Source organism: Oratosquilla oratoria, chromosome 43 (assembly GCF_046742065.1).
Source record: "Oratosquilla oratoria isolate Oo_2021 chromosome 43, ASM4674206v1, whole genome shotgun sequence".
NCBI lineage: Eukaryota > Metazoa > Arthropoda > Malacostraca > Stomatopoda > Squillidae > Oratosquilla > Oratosquilla oratoria.
Window position 1 is genome coordinate 18,289,186 of NC_134819.1, and position 23,098 is coordinate 18,312,283.

At 40.2% G+C, this 23,098-nt stretch overlaps 1 protein-coding gene across 5 annotated transcripts in view; it reads left to right on the top strand.

The window, feature by feature from the left end:
• Window positions 1-9,038, top strand: part of Kdm5 (Lysine demethylase 5) — a 107,814-nt gene extending 98,776 nt beyond the window's left edge. For all 5 annotated transcript variants that reach the window (XM_076179827.1, XM_076179829.1, XM_076179828.1 and 2 more), the window contains 2 exons: window positions 7,086-8,018; window positions 8,156-9,038. In XM_076179827.1, the coding sequence (XP_076035942.1) occupies window positions 7,086-8,018; window positions 8,156-8,242 (1,020 nt within the window). In that variant the 3' untranslated portion in view covers window positions 8,243-9,038. The remainder of the gene's footprint in view (window positions 1-7,085; window positions 8,019-8,155) is intronic.
• Window positions 9,039-23,098: the final 14,060 nt, after the last annotated feature.

Sequence of the window (23,098 nt, forward strand, 5' to 3'; positions counted from 1 at the left end):
AATGAATACTTTATTATATTGTCACTTGATTCATGCATTCATGAAGTAGAAAAGGAATAAATACCACCCCCCCATTCTCTCCACTCAAATTTACCCTGAGTCTTAGACACCGAAGGTATTGTTTTTTCATAGATCTCTTGTAACATTACAGTCACCCAAACTCATACATATACAACTCCCAAAGAAGTGTATAAATTGTACATAGTATTGAATAATGAATAAACAAATGTATAATAATGAATAAAAAGAATTCTCTTCATATCAGTAATCAAAAGTTCATTTGGATGTTAAATGTTTAAATGTGTCCTGTGGTGACCTACAACAATGTGCTTTCTTGTTTTCAATGACGCCCTCAAAGGAATTCAGATTACCTTGATTGTACAGCTCACATGCAGTGTAGATTTGGCACAACTGCAGAACAACTGCACTCTCATGTCAGGGCAAATACTTTGAAGGAAAAAAAAATCAGTAATGTATTAGATGGCACTAAAGTTCACATTCTGTTTGAAGATAATGACTCTTCAGACACAGTCAATGACCCTGATGATGTCAGTGATGTGGACAACAGTGAATTTTCTGGTTTTGATCATGATAAAAAAGTCAGTTTTCAGGACTTGAAGAATGAAATGACTTGCCCTAATAGTAATAATGTTTTGATAAGTGCTAATGATGTGCAATATCTTTTAAAGATATAAATGAGTGGTTTATAGGTAAAGGTGGAACTTCATCAAGGATGTGTTATGTCGCCCTGGCTGTTTCAATTTATACATGGATGGGGTGGTGCAAGAGGTAAATGCAAGGGTCAGGGATTGGAGATGGTTAAAGAAAACGGAGAAAAGTGGGAGATAAGCCAGTTGTTGTTTGCTGACTACACTACACTGGCAGGATCAGAGGAGGGATTGAGGAAGTTAGTGACAGAGTTTGGAAAGGTGTGCGAAAGAAGGAAGTTGAAGATAAATGTGGGTAAAAGTAAGGTGATGAGATGTGCAAGACTGGAAGTGAGTATTAAAGGAGAAAGACTGGAGGAAATGAATAGTTTTAGATACTTGGGTGTAAATGTGACAGGAAAGGGAGGAGTGGGGGTGGAGGTAGATATAGATTGGGAAGTAAATGCCGTAAGGGATTAAAAAGTGTAATGAGAAATAGACATTTGGGAGTGGATTCTAAGAGGAGATTCTATGAAGGAGTGATTGTGCCAACAGCACTGTACTGGGCAGAAACATAGAACATAAGGAAGAGAGGAGGAGTTTGAATGTGTTTAAGATGAAGTGCCTGAGAAGTATGATAGGAGTTATTAGGCTAGATAGAGTAAGAAATGAGGAAGTGAGGAGAACAGTGGTGGAAAGGGAGTTGGGAGATAGGGTTGATGAAAGAGTATTGGGATGGTTTGGACACATGGAAAGAATGAGTGAAAAAAGACTAATAAAAGAGGTGTGGAAGGCAGAGGTGGAAGGAGTGAACATGAAGGGTCGACCTAGGATGAGATGGATTGAAGGTGTAAAAGGGGCATTGGGAAAGAAGGTAATGTTTGTTGAGGAAGGACAGGAGAGGACAGAAGATAGGGGTGAATGGAGAATGGTTGTGTATGGATGATGCTTTGATGCATGAGGGGGAGTGGGTGGGGGATGGGGGCTGAGGGAGTATGTATGAGAAATAAATTGACGGAGCCCGAAGGGATTTCTCCCTGTCTTCTCCTTTTCTGCATGAGGGGACAGAGGGGGGGGTCACCAATTTAATGAAGTGGCCTTGCTGGCCTTGCTATGGATGTGCTGTCTTGTGACACTGCTTCAGACCCAGGACAGTGGGTGAGATGCAGGGATGACCTGTCATCCAGGAGCCAAGATAAGAGGGAGGGAATGGGGTGGATGGGAGTGGAGTATGTTGGGGATAGAATGGATGGGAATAGTTTCTATGCCTTTGATATATGCATACTTCTTGAAAATTTTTCTTAAGTTTCATAAAGTCCATTTTACTATATACCTGTTTTTCTTTTCTGTATTTATCATTTCTTTCCTTATATATTTCCTCCTTTAGTTCTATCTCAATTGATATGTGATCACTTCCCAATCGGTGCCTTTTTTTTCTTTTGTAATCCACTATTTCAGGTTCTGATGTAAAGAATAAATCAAATCTCAATGGGTCTTCATTATTTCTATATCTGGTGTTTTCCATTACCCATTGTGTCATAGTATATTCCATGTCTAGTAATACATTTCCCCATAATTCCTCTCCACCTTTCACTGTCATCTTCCATAAGTACCACATTACCTCCATGTTTCAGCACCCTTTTTAATGAAATCCTTGTATCTTCTAACATTTTAGAGTAATCTCTCCAAGAACCCATTTTTGGGGGCACATAATTCACCACACTCTTTTTCATGTCATAATAAACTCTTATTGTGATCTTTTCCACACTGTTCCCTCCATTTGTAACCTTCATCACATTTAAATTTTTCCTAGTTAAGAACATGACTCCACCCTGTTTTTCCTCTCCATTTCTAAGCCAATGATTATATATAATCCATTTCCAACACTGTTAGGTGATAGTGGACCCCTTAATTTTGTTCCTACAATTCTCATTACGTCTGGCTTTGCTTCTGACAAGTAATTATTAAGTTTATTTAATCCTGAAATTAATCCATTCATATAAGGATATGCAACTTTTATTTTTCTGCACTCTCCATCTTGTTCTTTATTCCTTTCATTTCCTTATCTTGAAGATGGTATTTTCTCAGTCTCATGTCTAACACACTTCAAAAGAACTTCTTTTTCTTGGACTCCGTTCTTTTCTCATTTTTTCCTTAGCTTCGCTTCTTGTCTTCTTTCTCCTTCCTCAAGGTTCACATCTTTTTATCCATACAGCTTTATACATATACCAAAGGCTTTTTCCCCCTTACAAGGGAGGTAGCCAAAAAACAAAGGCATAGAAATCACTCCCACCTATTCCATCCCCTACATACTCCACTCCCCTCTACCCTCTTCCCTTCCCCTTATCTTGGCGGGTCATCCCTGCATCTTGTCCAATGCCCTGGATCAGAATCAGTGTTGCAAAATACAGCATATCCACAGCAGGGCTGCTTCATTAAATGTCCAAACCATCCCAATACTCTTTCATCAACCCCATCTCCCAACTCCCTTTCCACCCCTGTTCTCCTCACCTCCTCATTTCTCACTCTAGCCTAGTAACCCCCATCATACTTCTCAGACACCTCGTCTCAAACACATTCAAACTTGTCTCTTCCTCCCTTATGTTCCATATTTCTGCCCCGTACATTGCTGTCAGCACAGTCACTCCTTCATAGAATCTCCTCTTAGAATCCATTCCCAAATGTCTATTTCTCATTACACTTTTTAATCTCCCAAGGCATTTACTCGCTTCTCTCAATCTACATTCTCCCTCCACTCCTCCCTTTCCCGCAACATTTGCACCCAACATCTAAAACTATCCACTTCTTCCAGTCTCTCTCCTTTAATACTCACTTCCAGTCTGCTGCCACTCTCTCCCCTTGCACATCTCATCACCTTACTTTTACCCACATTTATCTTCAACTTGAGTAAAAGCAGCAACGACTGCAACAGCACTGTAGGAGAGAGTCCAAACGCAGAGTATGGAATCCAATATATTTGACGTTTCGCCCAGCAGGGCTTATTCAGAAATAACACAGTTGAGAAACATTCTACTCCTTATATAGCCCGAGCTTGCAGGGAGAAACAAACATAAAAAGGATGTACACACAATTTGCGACTGGAGGAAGTGGATAGTTTTAGATACTTGGGTGCAAGTGTAGCAGGAAAAGGTGGAGTGAAGGTGAAGGTAGAATGTAGATTGAGAGAAGCGAGTAAATGCCTTGGTGGTTTAAAGAGTGTAATGAGGAATAGACATTTGGGAATGGATGCGAAGAGGAGACTGTATGAAGGAGTGATTGCACCAACAGCACTGTATGGGGCAGAAACGTGGAACATAAGAGAAGAAGAGAGAAGGAGTTTGAATGTGTTTGAGATGAGGTGTCTGAGAAGTATGGTGGGGGTTACTAGGCTGGATAGAGTGAGAAATGAGGTGAGGAGGAGAACAGGGGTGAAAAAGGATTTGGGAGATAGGGTTGATGAAAGAGTATTAGGATGGTTTGGACACATGGAAAGAATGAGTGAAGAAAGACTAGTAAAAGAGGTATGGAAGGCAGATGTGGAGGGAGTGAAGATGAGGGGACGTCCTAGGATGAGGTGGATGGATGGGGTGAAGGGGGCTTTGGGGAAGAGGGGGAATGTCTGTTGAGGACGGAAGACAGAGGTGAGTGGAGAATGGTTGTATATGGATGATGATGTGACTGCATGAGGAGGAATGGGCGGGGGGGTGGGGTAGTATGTGTGAGTAAATTTGACGCAGCCCGAAGGGATTTCTCCCCGTCCTCGCCTTATATGCAAAGGGGGACGGAGAGGGGGGGTCGCTGATTAAATGAAGCGGCCTTGCTGTGGATGTACTGTGTCTTGCGACACTGCTTCTGACCCAGGGCGGTGGGCGGGGTGCAGGGATGACCCGTCATCCAGGAGGTGCTCAGATAAGAGGAAGGGTGGGAGGGGTGTGGAGTGTATTTAGGGATGAAATGGGTGGGAGTGTTTTTATGCCTTTCCCTTTTTGGCTACCTCCCTTGGAAGGGGGAAAAAGCCTTGGTATATGTATGTATGTACACACAATTTGCACAAATTGCTTGTTACTTGGTATTAAAATTGCCAATGGTTTATTTATTACAAAAAATCCAGAGAGGATCATATTACCTAATACCTCAGTTGCAGACAATATTTCCCCATTATTAAACAAGGGTGGTGTTAACGTTGTTAAAACCAGCACAGTAACAGTTGGCAATCTTATTAAAAGCTGAAATAAGAGCAGGGAAAATATTCGTCAAGCAAGTATTTACTGTGTGCCATGTCTAGGTTATGAAAAGGTCTACATTGGTGAAAGTTTCCGTGGTATTGATAAGAGAATATTAGAACATAAATACGATATGAAAATATACAATATGAATAATGCCATTGTTAAACATAGATTCGATACAGGCCACAATACTGACTGGAATAATTCCAAGATTATAAAATATGAAAACCATACAATGAAACATAGATGGTTTGAATCTGCGTTTATATCCCTCATTGATAATATAAATCAGAACAGTGGATTTTTTGTAATAAATAAACCATTGGCAATTTTGATAACCAAGTAACAAGCAATTTGTGCAAATTGTGTGTACACCCTTTTTATGTTTGTTTCTCCCCGCAAGCTTGGGCTATATAAGGAGTAAAATGTTTCTCAACTGTGTTATTTCTGCAGAAGCCCTGCTGGGCAAAAAGTCAAATATATTGGATCCCATACTCCGCGTTTGGCCTCCTATAGTATCTTCAACTTCCTTCTTTTGCACACCTTCCCAAACTGTCACTAATTTCCTCCATCCCTCTGATCCTGTCACAAGTGCAGTGGCGTCAGCACACAACAACTGGCTTGTCTCTCACACCATTTTCTTTAACCATCTCCAATCCCTGACCCACTACCCTTGCATTTACCTCTCACACCACCCCCTCCATGTATAAATTGAACAGCCAGGGCAACATAACACATTCCTGATGAAGTCCCACCCTTACCTTAAACCACTCATTCTCTCCATTTCTAATCCTAACACAAGGTCTACTACTCTCATAAAAACACTTGTCTGCTTTTAACAGCTTTCCTCCTATCCCATATATCTCCAATACCTTCCACAGTGCCTTCCAGTTTACCTTGTCATAAGCGTTTTCCAGATCCATAAGATCCCAAAATACATCCTTACCTTTTCCTATAGCTTTCTCACATACATCTTACCACAAAAATCTGATCTACACAACCCATACCTGCCCTAAACCAACTATTATTCACTAACTTTGTTGTTCTTTTATCTCTTCCACGGCACTTTGTGACCTTATTTTGATCTTTAGGGGTAGATTTCCTACATATTTTCCCATTCTTTGCACTTCCTTTATTTTGTTTTCTAATTCTTGCACTCACAAAACATCTAGTGCTAATTCTTTCTCTTCTTTGTCTCTCACAAACTTAACTGGGTTATTTTTTCTTTTAGACCAAATACTACTATACACTTCTTTTTGTCTACTGTATCTCTCACCAAATTTTCCTTTTCTTTGATTACCTGAATGACTGTTTCCTTAGCGTTCTCCTGCATTTGTTGCTGAACAATTTCCTTAAAAGATACCATTTTCTTTTCATGATTTATTTTCCCCTCCTTCTTGAGTTCCTGTATCTTTTCCTTGCCTATACTTCTGCCAATTGTCTCGGTCATTGCCTTCATTTGTTCAATCATGTCTTATATAGTCGTACTATATGCAGTATCTTTGCTTTTCAATTATTCATTTTCATGTTTTACCTCAACCAATTCTTTTTCCAGGGCACTCACTTCCTGATTTGTTTCAGCATTTGCTTTCTTTAATTCACTAATCTCTTTGTAATACATATCTTGTTGTTCAGTGACCCCTGAAACAAATTCTTTCATAACTCATATCCCTCTCTATGTCCATAATTCTTCTCAAGTTACCCTTTTCTTGTCTAAATCCCAAAAATGGTCTTCATAGTTTTCTAATAATCTCCTTATGCCTAATGGAGTCTCTAAGGTCATGTTTGTGTTTCAATTCACTGGTCTGCCACCAGGGGTCTCACCTGGCCTATTTTCATTCCCATCCATCTTATTTCAGTACTCACTATTTTCACTGTATTAGCTTACCTCAGGCATCCATGAGTGCTCCCCCTTCCCATTCAACACAACCTCAGTATCCTGTTATTGTAGCACTGATGAGAAGTCCTGTTTTTAATGTAGTCTCCAGGAGTGCCATTTGTTGACGTGTTGACAGGTTGACAATGGATGTGTCTCTCACGAACTTATATATGTGTATATGTTTATATATGTATATGTTGTTTCTCCCTAGGTTATATATATATATATATATTTTTTTTTTTGCCAATAAATAATAGGAATGAAATGTTATTTTTGTGTAGCAAAATTTATATGTAGATATACTTATTTTATTTATTTATTTATTTTCTCCAGGATATGGAGGTTGAAGATGCTGTGAATGATAATTCATTTGGAGGAGAAGACATAGAAAAGGAGAAGGATGGATCTGAAACAAAGAATGGAACTGAAAAAGATAAAGAGATGGATGAGTCTAAAAAGGGTGAAGACGGTAGTTGGGAACATGCATACTCAAGCAATAAGAATAATGACAAGAAGAAGACTGAAGCAGAAAAGGCAAGATGGAGTCGCTTAGTTGCAAGTGTGATGGATGTTGAAGGACCATTAATTAATCTTAGTTCGTGTGTAAGACCTCAAGTACAAGATTTGTTGGTGGAGGGAGAACTGTTAGAAGTGAGCTTGGATGAAACAACCCATTTGTGGAGGGTTCTGCAGGCAGCTGACCACCCACCAGCTATGCTTGAAGAAACCCTTTTGTCCCTGAACTCATTTGGTAACCAAAGTGAGGATAACAAACCAAGAAAGCCCGGACCCAAGAAACGGAAAGTTACTCTGGAAAACCAGGAGGAAGGAAATACCAAGTCCCCAACAAAGTCACCCTTGAAGAAAACGAAATTAAACAAAATTATGGCTACCCCAGGAGAGGGTAAAATCCAGAAAGGTGTGGTCAAGAAGAAAATTCCAGGCAGTAAATTATTGGAGAAGAAGAAGAAAGAAGTTGGGGGTAAAGAAATGCCAAGAAGGAAAAAAGAAATGCCTAGAATGAAGCGGAAAAGACAAGAATCTTCTAATTTGTCCAAAAGTGATGAAGATGATGATGAGGATGAAGATGAAGCTTGTGCTGCAAAAAGATGCCGGCATCCTGTAGGACAAAATGTGGACTGGGTGCAGTGTGATGGATGTGAAGGGTGGTTCCACTATGTCTGTGTGGGTCTCAGCCATGGGGATGTGTCAGAGGATGAAGAGTATATGTGTTCAGCATGCTCTGCCAAACCACAACAAAACAAGGTACTTGAACCTTAACTAAATGCAGTTTATCATTTATACAAAGATTAGAATAGGTGTTTGTCAAATGTGGTTACTGTCAGTGTTTAGAAAATTAACCTTAATGGTAAGGAATGGTCACCAGTTATTTATTTTCACAGGCAGATGAACTAACAGAGGAAGAGAGTGTGGATCTTCTGCTTAGTCTGGCCACAGGTCTGCCCAAGGAAAACACATCAACTGTCTGAAGGAAGCAGCAGCAGCATCCAAAGGCAAAGGCATGGATTTCAAGCCAGGGTGGAAACACAAGGCACCAGTATGCCTTCTGTCACACTAGTGCAAAATTTTGAAACAACAGCCAGAACTCTTGATTAGGATTGCAGATTACATTTAGTACCTGTACTGTGGTGTTTGGAGGAGTGAAAGAAAACAATTTAAAAGTACTTTATTTATTCATAAAGCAATCTGTGGATGGTCTCTAGCTTGTAAGTACATTGAGACTCTCTTGCTCTCTGTCTCTCTCTCTCACTCATTCTCTCTCTTGCTCTCTCTCTCTCTCTCAAACTTTACTGCCTTCTCTGGACTTGTGTGGAAATTACCTGATGAATTTAAGGTTTAGTGGGAGTTAATAGACTCAGGCAGCCCTGTTGAACATTGGCTGTGGAACTTAGCAGAAGAATCATTGTGAAAGGAGTCATGTATTGGTTGGTTTCAAATTTTGAGGTTTTAAGGTATTTTGTAGATTGCTAAAAGTGTTCAATGTTTTGTTTATTTTTGTTGTGTCCCACAGCTTTTGTAGGGGTAAGGAAAGTAGCATTGTGTGCATCCCACCATGTCAGAAATAGTACAACATGTCTCCCTATGGAATTTCTTTTCTTTTACTAAGCATGAGGCTGAATTCTTTTGGTTTCTGTATAATTCTATTTTATTATATGTATGTGTGTGTGTGTGTGTGTATATATATATATATATATATATATATATGTATATATATATGTAATATATATATATATATATATATATATATATATATATATATATATATATATATATATATAATACACACACAAACACATATATACACATATATATATTTATACACACACATACACACACACACACACACACACATATATTTATATATATATGTAGGGTAATGTGGGGGTGAGTGATACTATTAGTGGAAAAATATTGTTTAAAATTCAGTTTTTGAGGTGAAAGCATAATGGCTGCAAAATCAACTTCAATTATTTAGCCAAGTATGGCACCCACTTCAAGGTTTCCCAGTTAGGGCAAGTATTTTTTGAGGATTTGAAAATATTCGGCGACCCATACTGAGTGTGGTATGACATGTACAAATTAATTGACACCTCATATTGCATCTAAAATATAATTTCATTGAACCTAACAACATTTATATTAAAAAAAAGAAAAAAAAAAAGTTGAACCATACACCTGATCATCCTGCCACACCAAATTAAAAAAAAAAAAAATCCTAAAAAATTACAACCCTATGTACACAACCATACTTGTAAATATACATATTAACTGGCAATACTTTAAAATTGATAAAAACACGGTAAAAAAAATTGCCAAAACAACACTTGTTTGCACCCCCACATACACCCACAAGAAAAAGTTTCTCTGATTTCTCAGATACTATTTTCCATTTGATATATTATTTCATCATTATCATAACAAATCAACAATGTTTGCAATATTTTATCACTTTTTGCAAACAAATAGAATATCCAAAACTTGCCTGTACTGTACAGTTGTCCAAATACATGGCCCTTGACCACAATTTTTTTCCCTTCGCACATCAAGGAGCCAATTTTATTTGGCCTCTGTTTTCACTCAAAACCATGTTAATATGGCTATTTACTATTCAAATGTGTAACAAATAAATCACGACATATTCTTAATCATGGAACATTATTAGTAACCCAAAGAACTACATTGGACATTTGAAAAAATATAAATATTTTTTAGTAACCACAGTGAGAGAGCAGGTGCCAAATAAAAATGGCTCTGTTGTAGGGCATCTTGATCTTCCTCATAGTGTGTAATGTCGTATAGGCAACATTTTTTTCTCAGGAGCGACTGTACATGTCACCCTCTTATACAACTTGCCCCTACATTATCCTATGTGTAAATATGCATATATATGTATATATACACAAATGCGGTATATATATATATATACACTTCTGAAATTATCATTATGTTAATATTATTAACATTATTGTTGTTATTATTATTTATTTATTATAATTATTATTTTATTATTATTATTATTATTATTTTTTTTTTCAGTTTCATTTTCTTTGCATTAATTACAGACATCCTCTCACAACTGGTCATTATGTTTCCAAAGATTTAAAACCTCGCTATCTTGGTAAATCAGTGCTAAATGGTTCAGAACTTAGCCTATATTATTGGTGATGGTGGAGTAGTGAGGGATGAAGGGACAAGTATAATAATATAGGAGGACGATCTCTGAGTAAGTTGTGCAGTTCTGGTGTTTGTAATTATAATTTGTGTTCTTCTTTTAACATAGTACCAGGACAGACAAAGTTCTTTATCATTATCATTTTGATTTTGATTTCAGTGTATATATTTGGGGGCAAAATAATATTTTCAAGTTCAGCTCTTGAAAATGGAAATTTATTTTGTGAATTAATTTGAAAGGTTAGTTCTTTACCAGTGCCATCTCCAGATCCTCCTTGTTTGCACAGGTTTTTGTCTTGCTAGGAGGTTCTGGATGCAAAGTGGTGTTTTGTCAAAGGATTGTTTTCTTTATTAGAGGTTCAACTTACTATGAAATTGTTAGCATGTAAGGGCACTTGAGATGGCTTGAATGTTGTCCCTATCGATTCTTTCTGTTGCAAAAACAGATTTTTTGAATTTTGTAGTGAAAGGATGGATCTATTTTTTATTTAATTCTTAATGTGAAGTGGTGGTATGTAATAAATGTAGGATGCCATAGATTCCATTTGTTTATTTGATTTGATTTGTTCTGGATCTAATGAGGTTGCACTGAAATAATTTATGTGCAAAAGTATATCTCTGGAGTTGTCCAAATTCAGTTGGTCTTGTGGAAGAGAAACTATTAGAAATATACTAAAGCTCCTAAAGCCAGAATTGTCACAACTCATTCTTGATGCTAAAAGAAGGAAATGCAAACCTTTAAATGTGACCTCTCCTACTGCTACCACCACCACCTCTTCCCACTACCTCCATCACAGCCCCACATTCACCGTAACCACCACTCACCATTTCCATCTCTGTAATCACTCACCACTGTTGTAACCATAACATTCACCACCACTGCAACCAATAACATCCCTGGCTGCAACTGCTACCTACACAGGAACTACTACCATCACCAAGGCTGACTATTAAACTGGGACCATAACTACTAAAGATGAGAAATATTACCACTTAACACAAATGGCACCACCACTGACACCATCAGCAGTGGTGGTGCCAGTGATGAGTACTGCCATCACCACTAACAAGACAACCACTGTCAGTGCTAATACAGAGATTGCCACTTCAAATTCCACCATCAGGCACAACAAAAGTACCATGATCAATATTTCTACTACTAGTTCCACCATCAATTCCACCACGAGAGCATTCAGAACTGTCATGACCAATACATACATCATCATCATGACTGTCTACACCACTACCAACAAGGTAGCCAAGACTGCCAACACCACCACTGTCAAGACTAATACTACCAGTACCACTACCATCAACACTACTGCCACACCAAGGCTGCAGTTACTACAACCCAAGACTTCCAAGACTGACCATCATAACTACCAACACAAAAACCACCACAACTGTCAACACTAAATCAACCATGACTGCTAACACTGTAATTACATTTGTCCACATGTAATTACAGTGTTAGAAGTCATGGTTGATTTAGTGTTGACAGAATGTAATATTTCACTCCATACTATTCAACACATCATGGAAGACTGCATTATACACAATCACGCATGCAAACAACACAGAATACACTCCGTAAAGGATTTGTGGGAAAACCCCATTTCGGCCATGGCATTCCTTGGGGAAATGGGACTGCTCGGACAGACAGTCTAGGGAACAACAACAACACTGTAATTATATCTGTCATCACCAAAACTGCTAACACTGTAGGCACCAAAGCTGTCAACACTACTGCCACCAAGGCTACCAACACTACTGCCACCAAGATTACCAACACTACTGTCACCAAGACTGCCAATACTACTGCCAGAGATTGGTACATACATACATACATATACCAAAGGCTTTTCCCCCTTACACAGGGGGTAGCCAAAAAGAAAAAGGCATAGAAATCACTCCCACCCATTTCATTTCCCATATATTCCACTCCCCTCCACCCTCCTCCCTCCCTCCCACCCATCTTGGCACCTCCTGGATGACGGGTCATCCCAGCATCCTGTCCACTGCCAGAGATTGGTACCACCTGCATAAGAGCCAGTGGCAGAGGTGTGATGTGGCTGTTTGCTCCTGAAGTCTTGGTGGGGGTGGGGTCCCATGATGCAGATGCTGCACTCCATGGACAAAACAAACTATTACTACATTATACAAACAATACATACACTCGGTGATGAATTATATGAACCCTGCATTGGCTCCGAATCTCACTAAGATGCACCACATCCTACAGACCATACAAAAAGACCCAAAAACAAATATAGGCTGCACAAATACTTCAGACCATTTACACCATGAAATGAAAATCCTCAAACTCAAGGATCACCTTGACATGAAAGGCATGCAAATGCTTGCCACAGCCTCCACAAATACATCACAAGAACACCCACCCACACCAAGAAACATCAAAACAACACCGGAATACCTATATCACACAAATACTCTCTTTTCTTCCTACACAACCACTAGACACCAGCCTCCAGAAGCATATCCATAATCATATCACTCACTGCTCCATCAACAAGCTGAAAGACAACCCATTGCTGCATGCCAGACCCCTTTATATCCATCCCTCTGAATCCTCTCTCCCAGAAAGGACAGAGTCCACCTGGCCAGACTGCAGTGTGGCCACCATCTAGCCTTTGTAAGCTACCAGAAGAGGCTGAATGACCACATTGCAGATAACTGTCCAGACTGCAACACTTCACCCCATAACACATAATGGAAGACTGCATTGTACACAATCACACATGTCAATAACATAATATAAATTCTATAAAGGATCTGTGGGAAAACCCCATTCCAACCGTAAGAATGTAAGATTGAAGGAGACTGCAAGAGACCACAAGGCTTATACTAGGAAGTTCATGTCCATTACCACCTGTCATCCCCATCCATGAAGTTGTCTAACCATTTCTTGAAATAACCAATAGTTTCAGCACTCACTACATGGTTACTAAGTCTATTCCATTTGTTGACCACCCTAGTTCTTGCCTATTTCTTTCTTAAATCTAAATTTGTTCAATTTAAAGCCATTAATTGGAGTTTCTCAGGGAGATGGGACTACTCAGCCAGACAGTTTAGGGAACGACAACAAAAACACCCACTGCCACTAAGACTGCCGAGACTAGCAACACTGCATCCACCCAGCCTGCCAACACTATGACCTCCACAACTGCCAACATTTCAACCACATTGACTGCCATTACTGAAGCCACCAAACTTGCCAACACTGCAACCACCAAAACTGCCAACACAACCCCTAAGCTTGCCAATTACAACCACAAAAACAACCAATACTAACTACAAACCCCCAAGACTGTGAACACTATAATCCTCAAGACTGCCAACACTGCAGCCACTAAGACTGCCAACATTATAGCCACTAAGACTGCCAACATTACAGCCATCAAGACTGCCAACACAACTACAACTGCCAGCACTACAACCATTATGACTGCCAACACTACAGCTACTAAGTTTGCCACTTCCATGACTGCTGGATGATATGTAAGATAGTGCCTAAAACAAATTCCTTCTAATTTTTTGCTAGTAATGTGCACAGAAATTTCTTTGTATATAGATTTTTGTCATTCTTTGCAAATTATGTGTATACCCAAGCAAAATTTCAAACATCTACCTCAAACATTTTGGCCAAACAGCCATGAGAGCTTTGACTGATATTTTCAACTGGCTTACACAACATCCCAAACATCTGGAAAAGAGTTCACATAATAGCAAACTTGAAACCTAACAAACCCCCTGAAAACCATGCATCATATAAGCCAATCTCACTACTATCTTCAACATCTAACCTGAAGGAAAGACTGATAACATAAAGAATCAAATCGGAAGTATCTACAGCAATTGTAAAAAAAAATCTTGGTCCTACCCAAGTTATTAGCATGGAAAAAATGTACCAAATTATTTTGTGTTTCTCTTTCTGTTCTATCTATATACATACATACATATACCAAGGCTTTTTCCCCCTTACCAGGGAGGTAGCCAAAAAGGACAAGGCATAAAATCACTCCCACCCATTCCATCCCCGAAACACTCCACACCCCTCCACCCTCCCTCCCATCTTAGCACCTCCTAGATGACGGGTCATCCCTGCACCCTGTCCACTGCCCTGGGTCAGAAGCAGTGTTGCAGGACACAGCACATCCACAGCAAGGCCGCTTCATTAAATCGGCGACCCCCCCTCTCCGTCCCCCCATATAACCAAGTCAAAAGCATGTGTACCCATTCCACTTCCATCCCCCACCTTCATTTTCATCTTAGCTCCTTGTGGATGAAGGGTCCACCCTGTCTTGTGCCCACTGCCCTGGTCAGAAGCAATGCAGTAAGATACAACACATCCACAGCAGGGCTGTTTCACTTACATGCCAACCACACTCTCCCTGTTCCCTCATGTGGAAGATAGAATAGAGAGGGAGAAATTCCTTGAGGCTGCATCAAAGGGATTTCTTCTCCTATATGGTGAGATAAAAATCATCTTAGTACCTGTTTTGCAGGAGGGGGGTGGCAACAGTGAAATGTTTAGGAAGAATGAAGTAATTATTATTCAGTTTATCAGTCTACATGAAAAGGGGGCCCCTGTGACGCCATTGGCTACAACTGTGACTCAGTCGTTTAGGGGTACCTGCAGGGCGTGCGGTGTTGCCATGTATTAATAAAATAATTTACAAATATACCTAGTAACTTTGGGTATAATTATGTGCATGTGTCTTAGTGTGATGGTATGTGTCTATGACATTGGGTATGATTAAACTCTTAGGTACTGGACTGTATGAAAGGGTGCTTTTGTGTGGGTGATGCTTCTTGCTACATAGTGCACTATAGCAACTACATGATTACACCACAACTGTACCGCAACTCCACCCCTCTGCACTCGTAGCACCATCACAAGGGAGCTCCTTGTTCACTAGCCTGGGCAAACGATGAGGCGGCCAATAATTTGCACATAAGGCCCTAAGGTGCTTCACTGAGGGAGGGGATGCAGGGGGGGATGGGGTCATCACTTGGGGGGACCAGGCGGAGATGACACCAGTCGTGCCACCAGAGCCTCTGGTTTGAGAGACGAACCTCGTAGTCCTGGACTCGCCGTGGCCCATAACTATCCTGACCTTATCCCAGCGGAAGTTTTGCTCTGTTTCTGCACATGTTGGCCAACATTCAACCTGGGGAGGGGACAGGTGTACTTTTAATAGTGGCGCACTTGGTCAGCCCGGGCAGCAGCACAACTATTGGAATCATCAGACCTAGTCTGCCATTGCTCCAAAAAGGAATGTGTGTGGGTGGGCCGGGATGCACAAATACAGGGGGGGCAACCATACAGGACCTGAGCCAGGGAGCGGCCGGCAGGGAATTTGGGTGTTGTGTAACTCCATAAGGCCTCTGTTGAACTCCTTACACTTGAAGTTCCCAGTGGGCGCTGTTTTGAGGATGAGGTGCTTCGTTGCCTTGACAGCTGTTCCAGCATGGTTGTTGGACTGGGGATAGTGTGACACAGTGACCATGCCCTACCCCAGCATTTCATGAAATGGTTGAATTTGCCGCTGGTGAAAGGGAAGCCACCGTTGGTGTGAAACTGGAGGACACCAACCTCCTGGAGGTAGCAGGAAAATGTTCAGGTGATTGATAGACGTATTGTCCTGGCTGCAGGGAACATTGACAGGCCAGCCAGAGAGCCTGTCTCTGATAACCAGAAATAATTTCTCCTGCAGTGTGGAAGAAGTCAGCAGATACCGACTTGAAGGGCTGGGTGGAGTGGTTGTCTCACAGGAGGGGCTCCTGCTGCAGGATAGGTTGTAGCATCTGGCAGGATTCACAAGCCTTGACCATACTTTTGATTTCCGAGTCAATGCCGGGCCAAAAGACAGTTTGTCTAGCCTGTTGCTTGGTGGCTCAATGCTGCAGTAGCTGTCATGGAGGTGGGCCAGTGTGCACTTCCGTATGGCGGCAGGGATGATGATGCATTGGCCGTACAATACCAGTGCCCCGTCAGCGTAGGAGTCATCCCGGAGTTTCCAATATGGGATGACAGAGCTGTGGAGGGCAAAGCAATTAGATGGGAACCCAGAGGATATGCAGGTAAGTAGGCTGATTATATATTGGTCTCCACGAGTGCTGGTGTTGTAGGTGATGATGCTCCTGGTGTATGTGGTGGCCTTGTCACAGTTTGTCTCATCCTCTGATGTGGGGTGAGAGATCAGGGCTCGTGAAAGGGCATCTGGGATGCAGAGCCACTTCCTGGCGCACTCAGGGTGTAGGAGTTGAGGATAGGGATGAGCGGATGGTGGTTTGTCATAAACATAAAGTGGGGCTTGGACTTGGACATGGCCCAGGCAATGGCTAGCATCTCCAGTTCAATGATAGTGTAATGAATTTCGGCACCCATCAGGGATCACAATTGGCATTGAACAAGACGCAGGTCTTGAAGGAGGCCGCACCCAATGCTGTATAGGTGCAATGCATCCGTTTGAAGAACAACTGGCAGAGCAGGTTTGAAGGATGCCAATAAGGGTGGTGACATAGGCAAAAGCCTGGTCATGATCTGGGGTCCAGGTGAATGAGCGCTTAGGGGCAGTGACCTTGTCCTCGCATGGTTGGACAGTTTGCCTATTGGACACCAGAGATTATGCCTACGAGCACCATGCCTACTTGATATTATGGCTAATGGAAATGATGCCTAAAGTACGACACACCTAACAGATGCAGCCAGTGGGGCAATGTTTTTATTTAATTTTATTTCACTATTTTCATATATTTTTAATTTTATTTAGTTATTAGAATTTTAACAAATAAAAGAAAAAAAGAAAATGCATATGTATAAAATTAGTCTTAAATTCATGTATAGAATTTATTTTTCTAGATCAAATTGAAACAAAAATATATAAAATGCATATGAATAAAATTAGTCTTAAATTCATGTAAAAAAAATTATTTGTTTAAAAAGTATATATAAAATATAACTTAAAAAACTGAATATGAAACAAATCTACAGTAGAATGGACAGACATAATCTTTGTCGTTGCACCATTCTTGACAGTCTCTGCTATGCAGGGCTCCTGCAGCTTCCAAAGATAAATGCGTTGTTGCATTTTGTAAAACAGATGATGTGCAATCTTTCAATAACCTCACTCTTTTCTTGATTGCATCAATTGTCTTTAGGGCGGTAAATCTGGCAGCATTTGGAGGATGGCTGTTTTCCATGATATGTCCTATTATGTCGTTTTTGTTGTTGTTTTTTTTGTCTTCACGGATGCATTGCATTGTTTTTTTGCATCACTAGTATATGTAGCCTCCACTCGTTCAGTTAATTACATATGCATGACATTGGTGGAGTAGTTTTCTGCCTCCTCTTGAATTTGTGACGAACTCCATTTTGACATTGGTGAATATATATATACAGTACTACCTCTCATTAACGGATGTTAATTAGCTGTGTTTGTGGTGTTTTCGCTGTGTTTTCGGTGTTTTTGGTGCTGTTGTTTAGTGCTGTGCAATCATTATGCCACCCAAAAACTACTCCAAACCAACGGATTATTCACATCAACGGACACCGTTACCCCCTTTTTAGTCTGTTAATGAGAGGTAGTACTGTATATGCATGTATATATAACATCTTACATCTGCTCCCAGGTAGTTTTCCCTCTGTCAGTGGGTTCAGCCTCTTCCTCCATTCTCTTCTATCTTGTAAAACTCCCTGCTCTCTCGGCTCATCTAGTGGTGGTAGATGGTCTCTCTCCATTGTCTCTGCAACAGAATCCTTCCATCTTTTCCTTGGTCTTCCCCGTGGTCTTGTGCCATTCAGTCTCCATTCTCATCTTCATCTTTGTAAATGGCCTAATTAACACATGGCAACACCACACACCACGTAGGCACAAAACTCGTGCTGAGACATTTAGGCATGCTGTGGGCAAGTTTGATGAAGGAATTCAGAGACATGTCCTTCACCCACATAAGTTTTTTCCAGACAATGTTTAATGGAAGTCATCTTGGATTTGCAGGGTTTGTAGAGGTCCTAATAACCTATAAAGTTATAAATTTAGTATTATAAAAACCCAGTACTGGAAAGCCCTTAAATTCTTTAAAAAATGGTCAAAAGTCATGAAAAAATAATGAACTTTGTTTTTTCATCGAAGTAAGATTATTTCAAGCATTTTTATGTTTAATCAATTGTCAATAAAACAATTCCCTCATCAACTGTGGTGGTTCTAGCAGCTGACAAGATGTTGCTCTTGAATGACATGGTAATTTTTACAAGTGTCAGGCTATGTAAAATGTCCAGGAATTTCTGTACATAGTTCCTGAAAAAGTACAAGAATGAATAATGAATGAAAAGTCCATAAAAATCATGATAAAAATAACCTGACAGAGTGGCAACCCTGACTTGGCAAGCTTCATTTTCATGACTTGCCAACAATTCTCAATAGAATTGAGGTCATACAAGTTTGAGAGCCAATCCAGAACATTAGTATTGTGATCAGCAAGAAACTTTGTCACTCCTTGTTTTGTGACATTGTGAAGAGGTGTGCATAAAAGTGGTGCAGCTGTAAGTGATCATTGAGAATGCTGACATCAGTGTTCATCATGTGGTCCTTAGGAAGTAAAGACCACCATAACCACTAAAGCCCCATACACTAGTGGGCCACCTGTCCAGCCATGCTTTCAGGCAGCCTGAACGAACGGCCATCCACCACCCCCACACTCAAGTGTTCAGGCAACCTTCAGTTCAAGCAATGGATGATGCAAAATTAGAATTCCTTGTTATAACAGCTATAGCAGTGGTAATTAAGGGAGTTGTTGAATATGGAGGAGGATAGGGAAGGATTGGTGGTAGTAGTGGGAGGCATTAAGAAAGTGACTGATGGGAGAGGAAAAGGGAGGAGAAATAAGAATAGATGAGAACAGGTAGTTTAAAAAATGATGCAGGTAAGGCACCTGGGTTTGATGGGTGTCATGCAGTGTCTGAAGAAGTGAGGTACAGTAATAGTGGACTGGCTAGTGAGGCTGTTTAATGTGTGTCTAAGGAAGGGTAGAGTGCTGGACAACTAAAGGAGTGCCTTTATAGTTCTGCTTTATAAAGGAAAATGGGATGTGATTGTAGTATTTTTAAGGGGGGCCATTTTGTTGAGTGTAGTTAGAAAGGGCTCTGGGAGGGTTTTAATTGAGAGGATTTGGAGAGGAACAAGGAGTAATTGGTGTGAAGCATTCTTGGTTTAGGAAAGGTAGGGGTTGTGTGGATCAGATTTTGGTGGTAAGGCAGAACTGTGAGAGAGACTTAGCAAAAGGAAAATTATGTTTTTTGAGCCTTTATGAATTTGGAAAAGACTCTGACAGGGTAGACAGGAAGGCACTGTGGGAGGTATTGTAGATATATACGATTGGAGGAAAGCTATTAAGGGCAGTCAAGAGTTTTCATGAGGATAACAGAGCCTGTGTTAGAGTTCGGTATGGAGGGAGCAAGTAGTTTGAGGTAAAGATGGGACTGTGTTAGGGATGTGTCATGTTGCCATGGCTGTTTAGTTTGTATGTAAATGGGATGGTGTGGGAGGTAAATGCAAGGGTGATGGGCAGGGCACTGGAGATGGTTCAAGGTAATGGAGATAAGTGGGAGGTGAACCAGTTGTATGCCAATGACACTGGTTGTGGCAGGATCAGAGGAGGGATTAAGGCTGGTAATGATGAAGTTTGGGAAGGTAGCTATAGGAGGAAGTTGAAGGTAAATGTGAGTAAAAGTAAGGAAGTGAATAGTTTTAGGTATTTAGTCATGTGGCAGGAAATGGAAGAGTGTAGGTGGAGGCAAGTTTTAGATTTAGAGAAGCAAGTAAATGCCTTTTGGGGATTAAAAAGGTGTCATGAGAAATAGTCATATGAGAATGGATACAAAGAGATTATATAAAGGGGTGATTGTAGCTGTGACACTGTATGGGGTGGAGACTTAGAATTCAAGAGAGGCAGAAAGGTGAAGTTAAATGTATTTAAGATGAAATGTCTGAAGTATGGTAAGGGTTGAATAGAGTGAAATAAGGGAAAGGAGGGGTGGAAAAGGAGGTGGCAGATAGGACTGATGAAAGAGGTGTGGAGGGAGTGAACTTGAGGGGATGATCAAGAATGAGATGGATAGATGGGGTGAAATGGGTTTTGAACAAGAGGGGAATGACTGTTAAGCAAGGGGGGTAGGGAGTGGTTATGTGTGAAAGATGTTTTGATGCAGCCTGAAGGGGTTTCACCCCATCCTCTCATTTTTCACCAGAAGGGATGGAGAGTGTGGAGATGTTGCCAATTAAGTGAAGTGCCCTTGCTGTGGATCTACTATGTCTTGCTGTATTGCTTCTAACCCATGGTAGTGGGTGGGAGACAAGGATGACCCATCATCTATGAAGAGCTAAGGTTAGAGGGTGGAAAGGGTGGTGGATGGGAGTTGGTATGTGCCTTTTGATTTGGCTACCTCCCTTATAAGGGTGAAAAAATTGTTGGCATATAGATAGTATTTAGTGGGTCCACTCATTGAAAATCAAGACATATGGAATGAAAGACCAATGGCTACTCTAAACTTTTTGGCCACAGCACATTTCCACGAACTACATACTGTCATGTGAGAGTTGCGGAAAATGCCTTTGGTATCTTACCATCATAATCCCACATTTTTAGTTTTCCAATCAACTTGAAATTGGAACATGTAAATTCAGCAGTCATGGCATACTGTATTCTGCACAATTACCTGAGGAAAACTAAAGGAGGTGCATATTGTAGAGTTGAAGAAAACACAAATAGGCGGCCTAGGATTGAGTCTGAATGGAACACCAGATGTGCAAGAGAAGATGCTGTTAAAGCATGGCAGGAGACATTCCTTTGAGTACTTCAATGCGACTGGTGCAGTGCCGTGGCAGGAAGATATGTTACTGTAAATACACTCCTCTCCCTAGCATCTATGAGAAAGAAAGAGAAGCAGGTCTATATTGTATATGATATGTACAATTAAAGGATAGCAGAAGTTATTATGTTTCACAGACCTTAATATTTGAATCTGAAGTCCTGGGATTTTCTTGATGCTTCAGAAACAAAAGATTACAGTACTAACAGGCTGGGTTTATTCACATCATCTGTGCCAGCACCTGTGAATCTGTTCATGCATAGTCCATATAGCCTAGCCTACAGTATGTAGCAAAGGTAACGGCATATTTTCATTATCTTAACAAGGACAGAGATTGAAGTGAGAAGAGATACAAATGAAAATTTTGTTTAAGCCTATGGAAAATGTCAATAGTAGGAGATAGTATGGTGAATAGTTCGTCAAGAAGCTAAAATTAAGATAGTAAGCACCAAAGCCCACCTGATTTCATTGATCCTATACCTTTTTTATTTTCTTTCTGGAAAGAGCTCAGATTATTAACTTTCTTCACTGTTTCCCTTGTGCTGAGGGACATTTTTCTTTTCATTTTCCAATTAGTACATAACATGCATAATTTTTCTTTTGCTCATCAGCATATTCTTTGCTTTGTAGTTTCCAAAGATATGGATAATCTCAGTGAAGTTCAATGAATTTGGCCCAAAACCAATTATTTTCTATATCGTGATTTCTACATGCTATGTTCTCATGATGCTGCCAAGTGATGGACTGATGGTCATAGACTGGAAGTGCTCACACATACTCAAACTGACTGGAACCATGCCTGGCTGGAGGCAACCTGGGAGAATCTGGTCAGTCCAGCAGCCTTGGAGGTGGCCTGAACAGGGACCCATATACACAAAGTTTGTCCTGCACAGTCTTGATTTTTTGAGCTGCTTAAAAAAAAAAAAAAAAAAACCATTATGACTGATTGTGGGTGCTTCACTGTGTATGACAAAGGCAGGGTTGTACCGGCTGAGAAGAGGATTGTTTCACCCTGGCAGGATGGATATTAAAGAGATGGAAGGTGTTTTCATGAGACCACATAACCTTCTTCCCCTGGAAGTTAAGGATATAGATTAAAGTTGGAAATATACATGAATTTGAGGCTAGATATGATTGAATTGGAGAGTTTGAGATGGGATCCAACAGATGTTGCTCCTTTCCTGTATACTGCAATTATGTAAATACATACTAAACATACTACAAATAAAAATGAACTCTCAAACAGAGCTGCTTCACTTTTTACACAAACACAACATATCTATATATATATGTATATATATGCAAAGTAGACCACTTGGAAAAAGAAACTAACGAAGCAGAGCGCTTTCGTATATTATATCTTCAGTGCAACAAGTTGTTGCACTGAAGATGTAATATACGAAAGCGCTCTGCTTCGTTAGTTTCTTTTTCCAAGTGGTCTACTTTGCATAAGTGAACACACGTACCCGTGTTCTTATTAGCATGTATATATATATATATATATATATATATATATATATATATATATATATATATATATCACAAAAAACAATGTACCACAAATAATACTGTCATTCACTGATACAACAGCAAGAGAAAAAAACACAAGACACAAAGGTGGACTTGTAACACTAGTACACAACAACATACCCTTCTCCAACAAGATGTGGTAAATCAGTAACAAAACAATAACTATCATTCAGAAGACAAGTCAAAAACACATTCCCAGAGGCTACAAAGAAAAAAAAAAAAAAAAAAA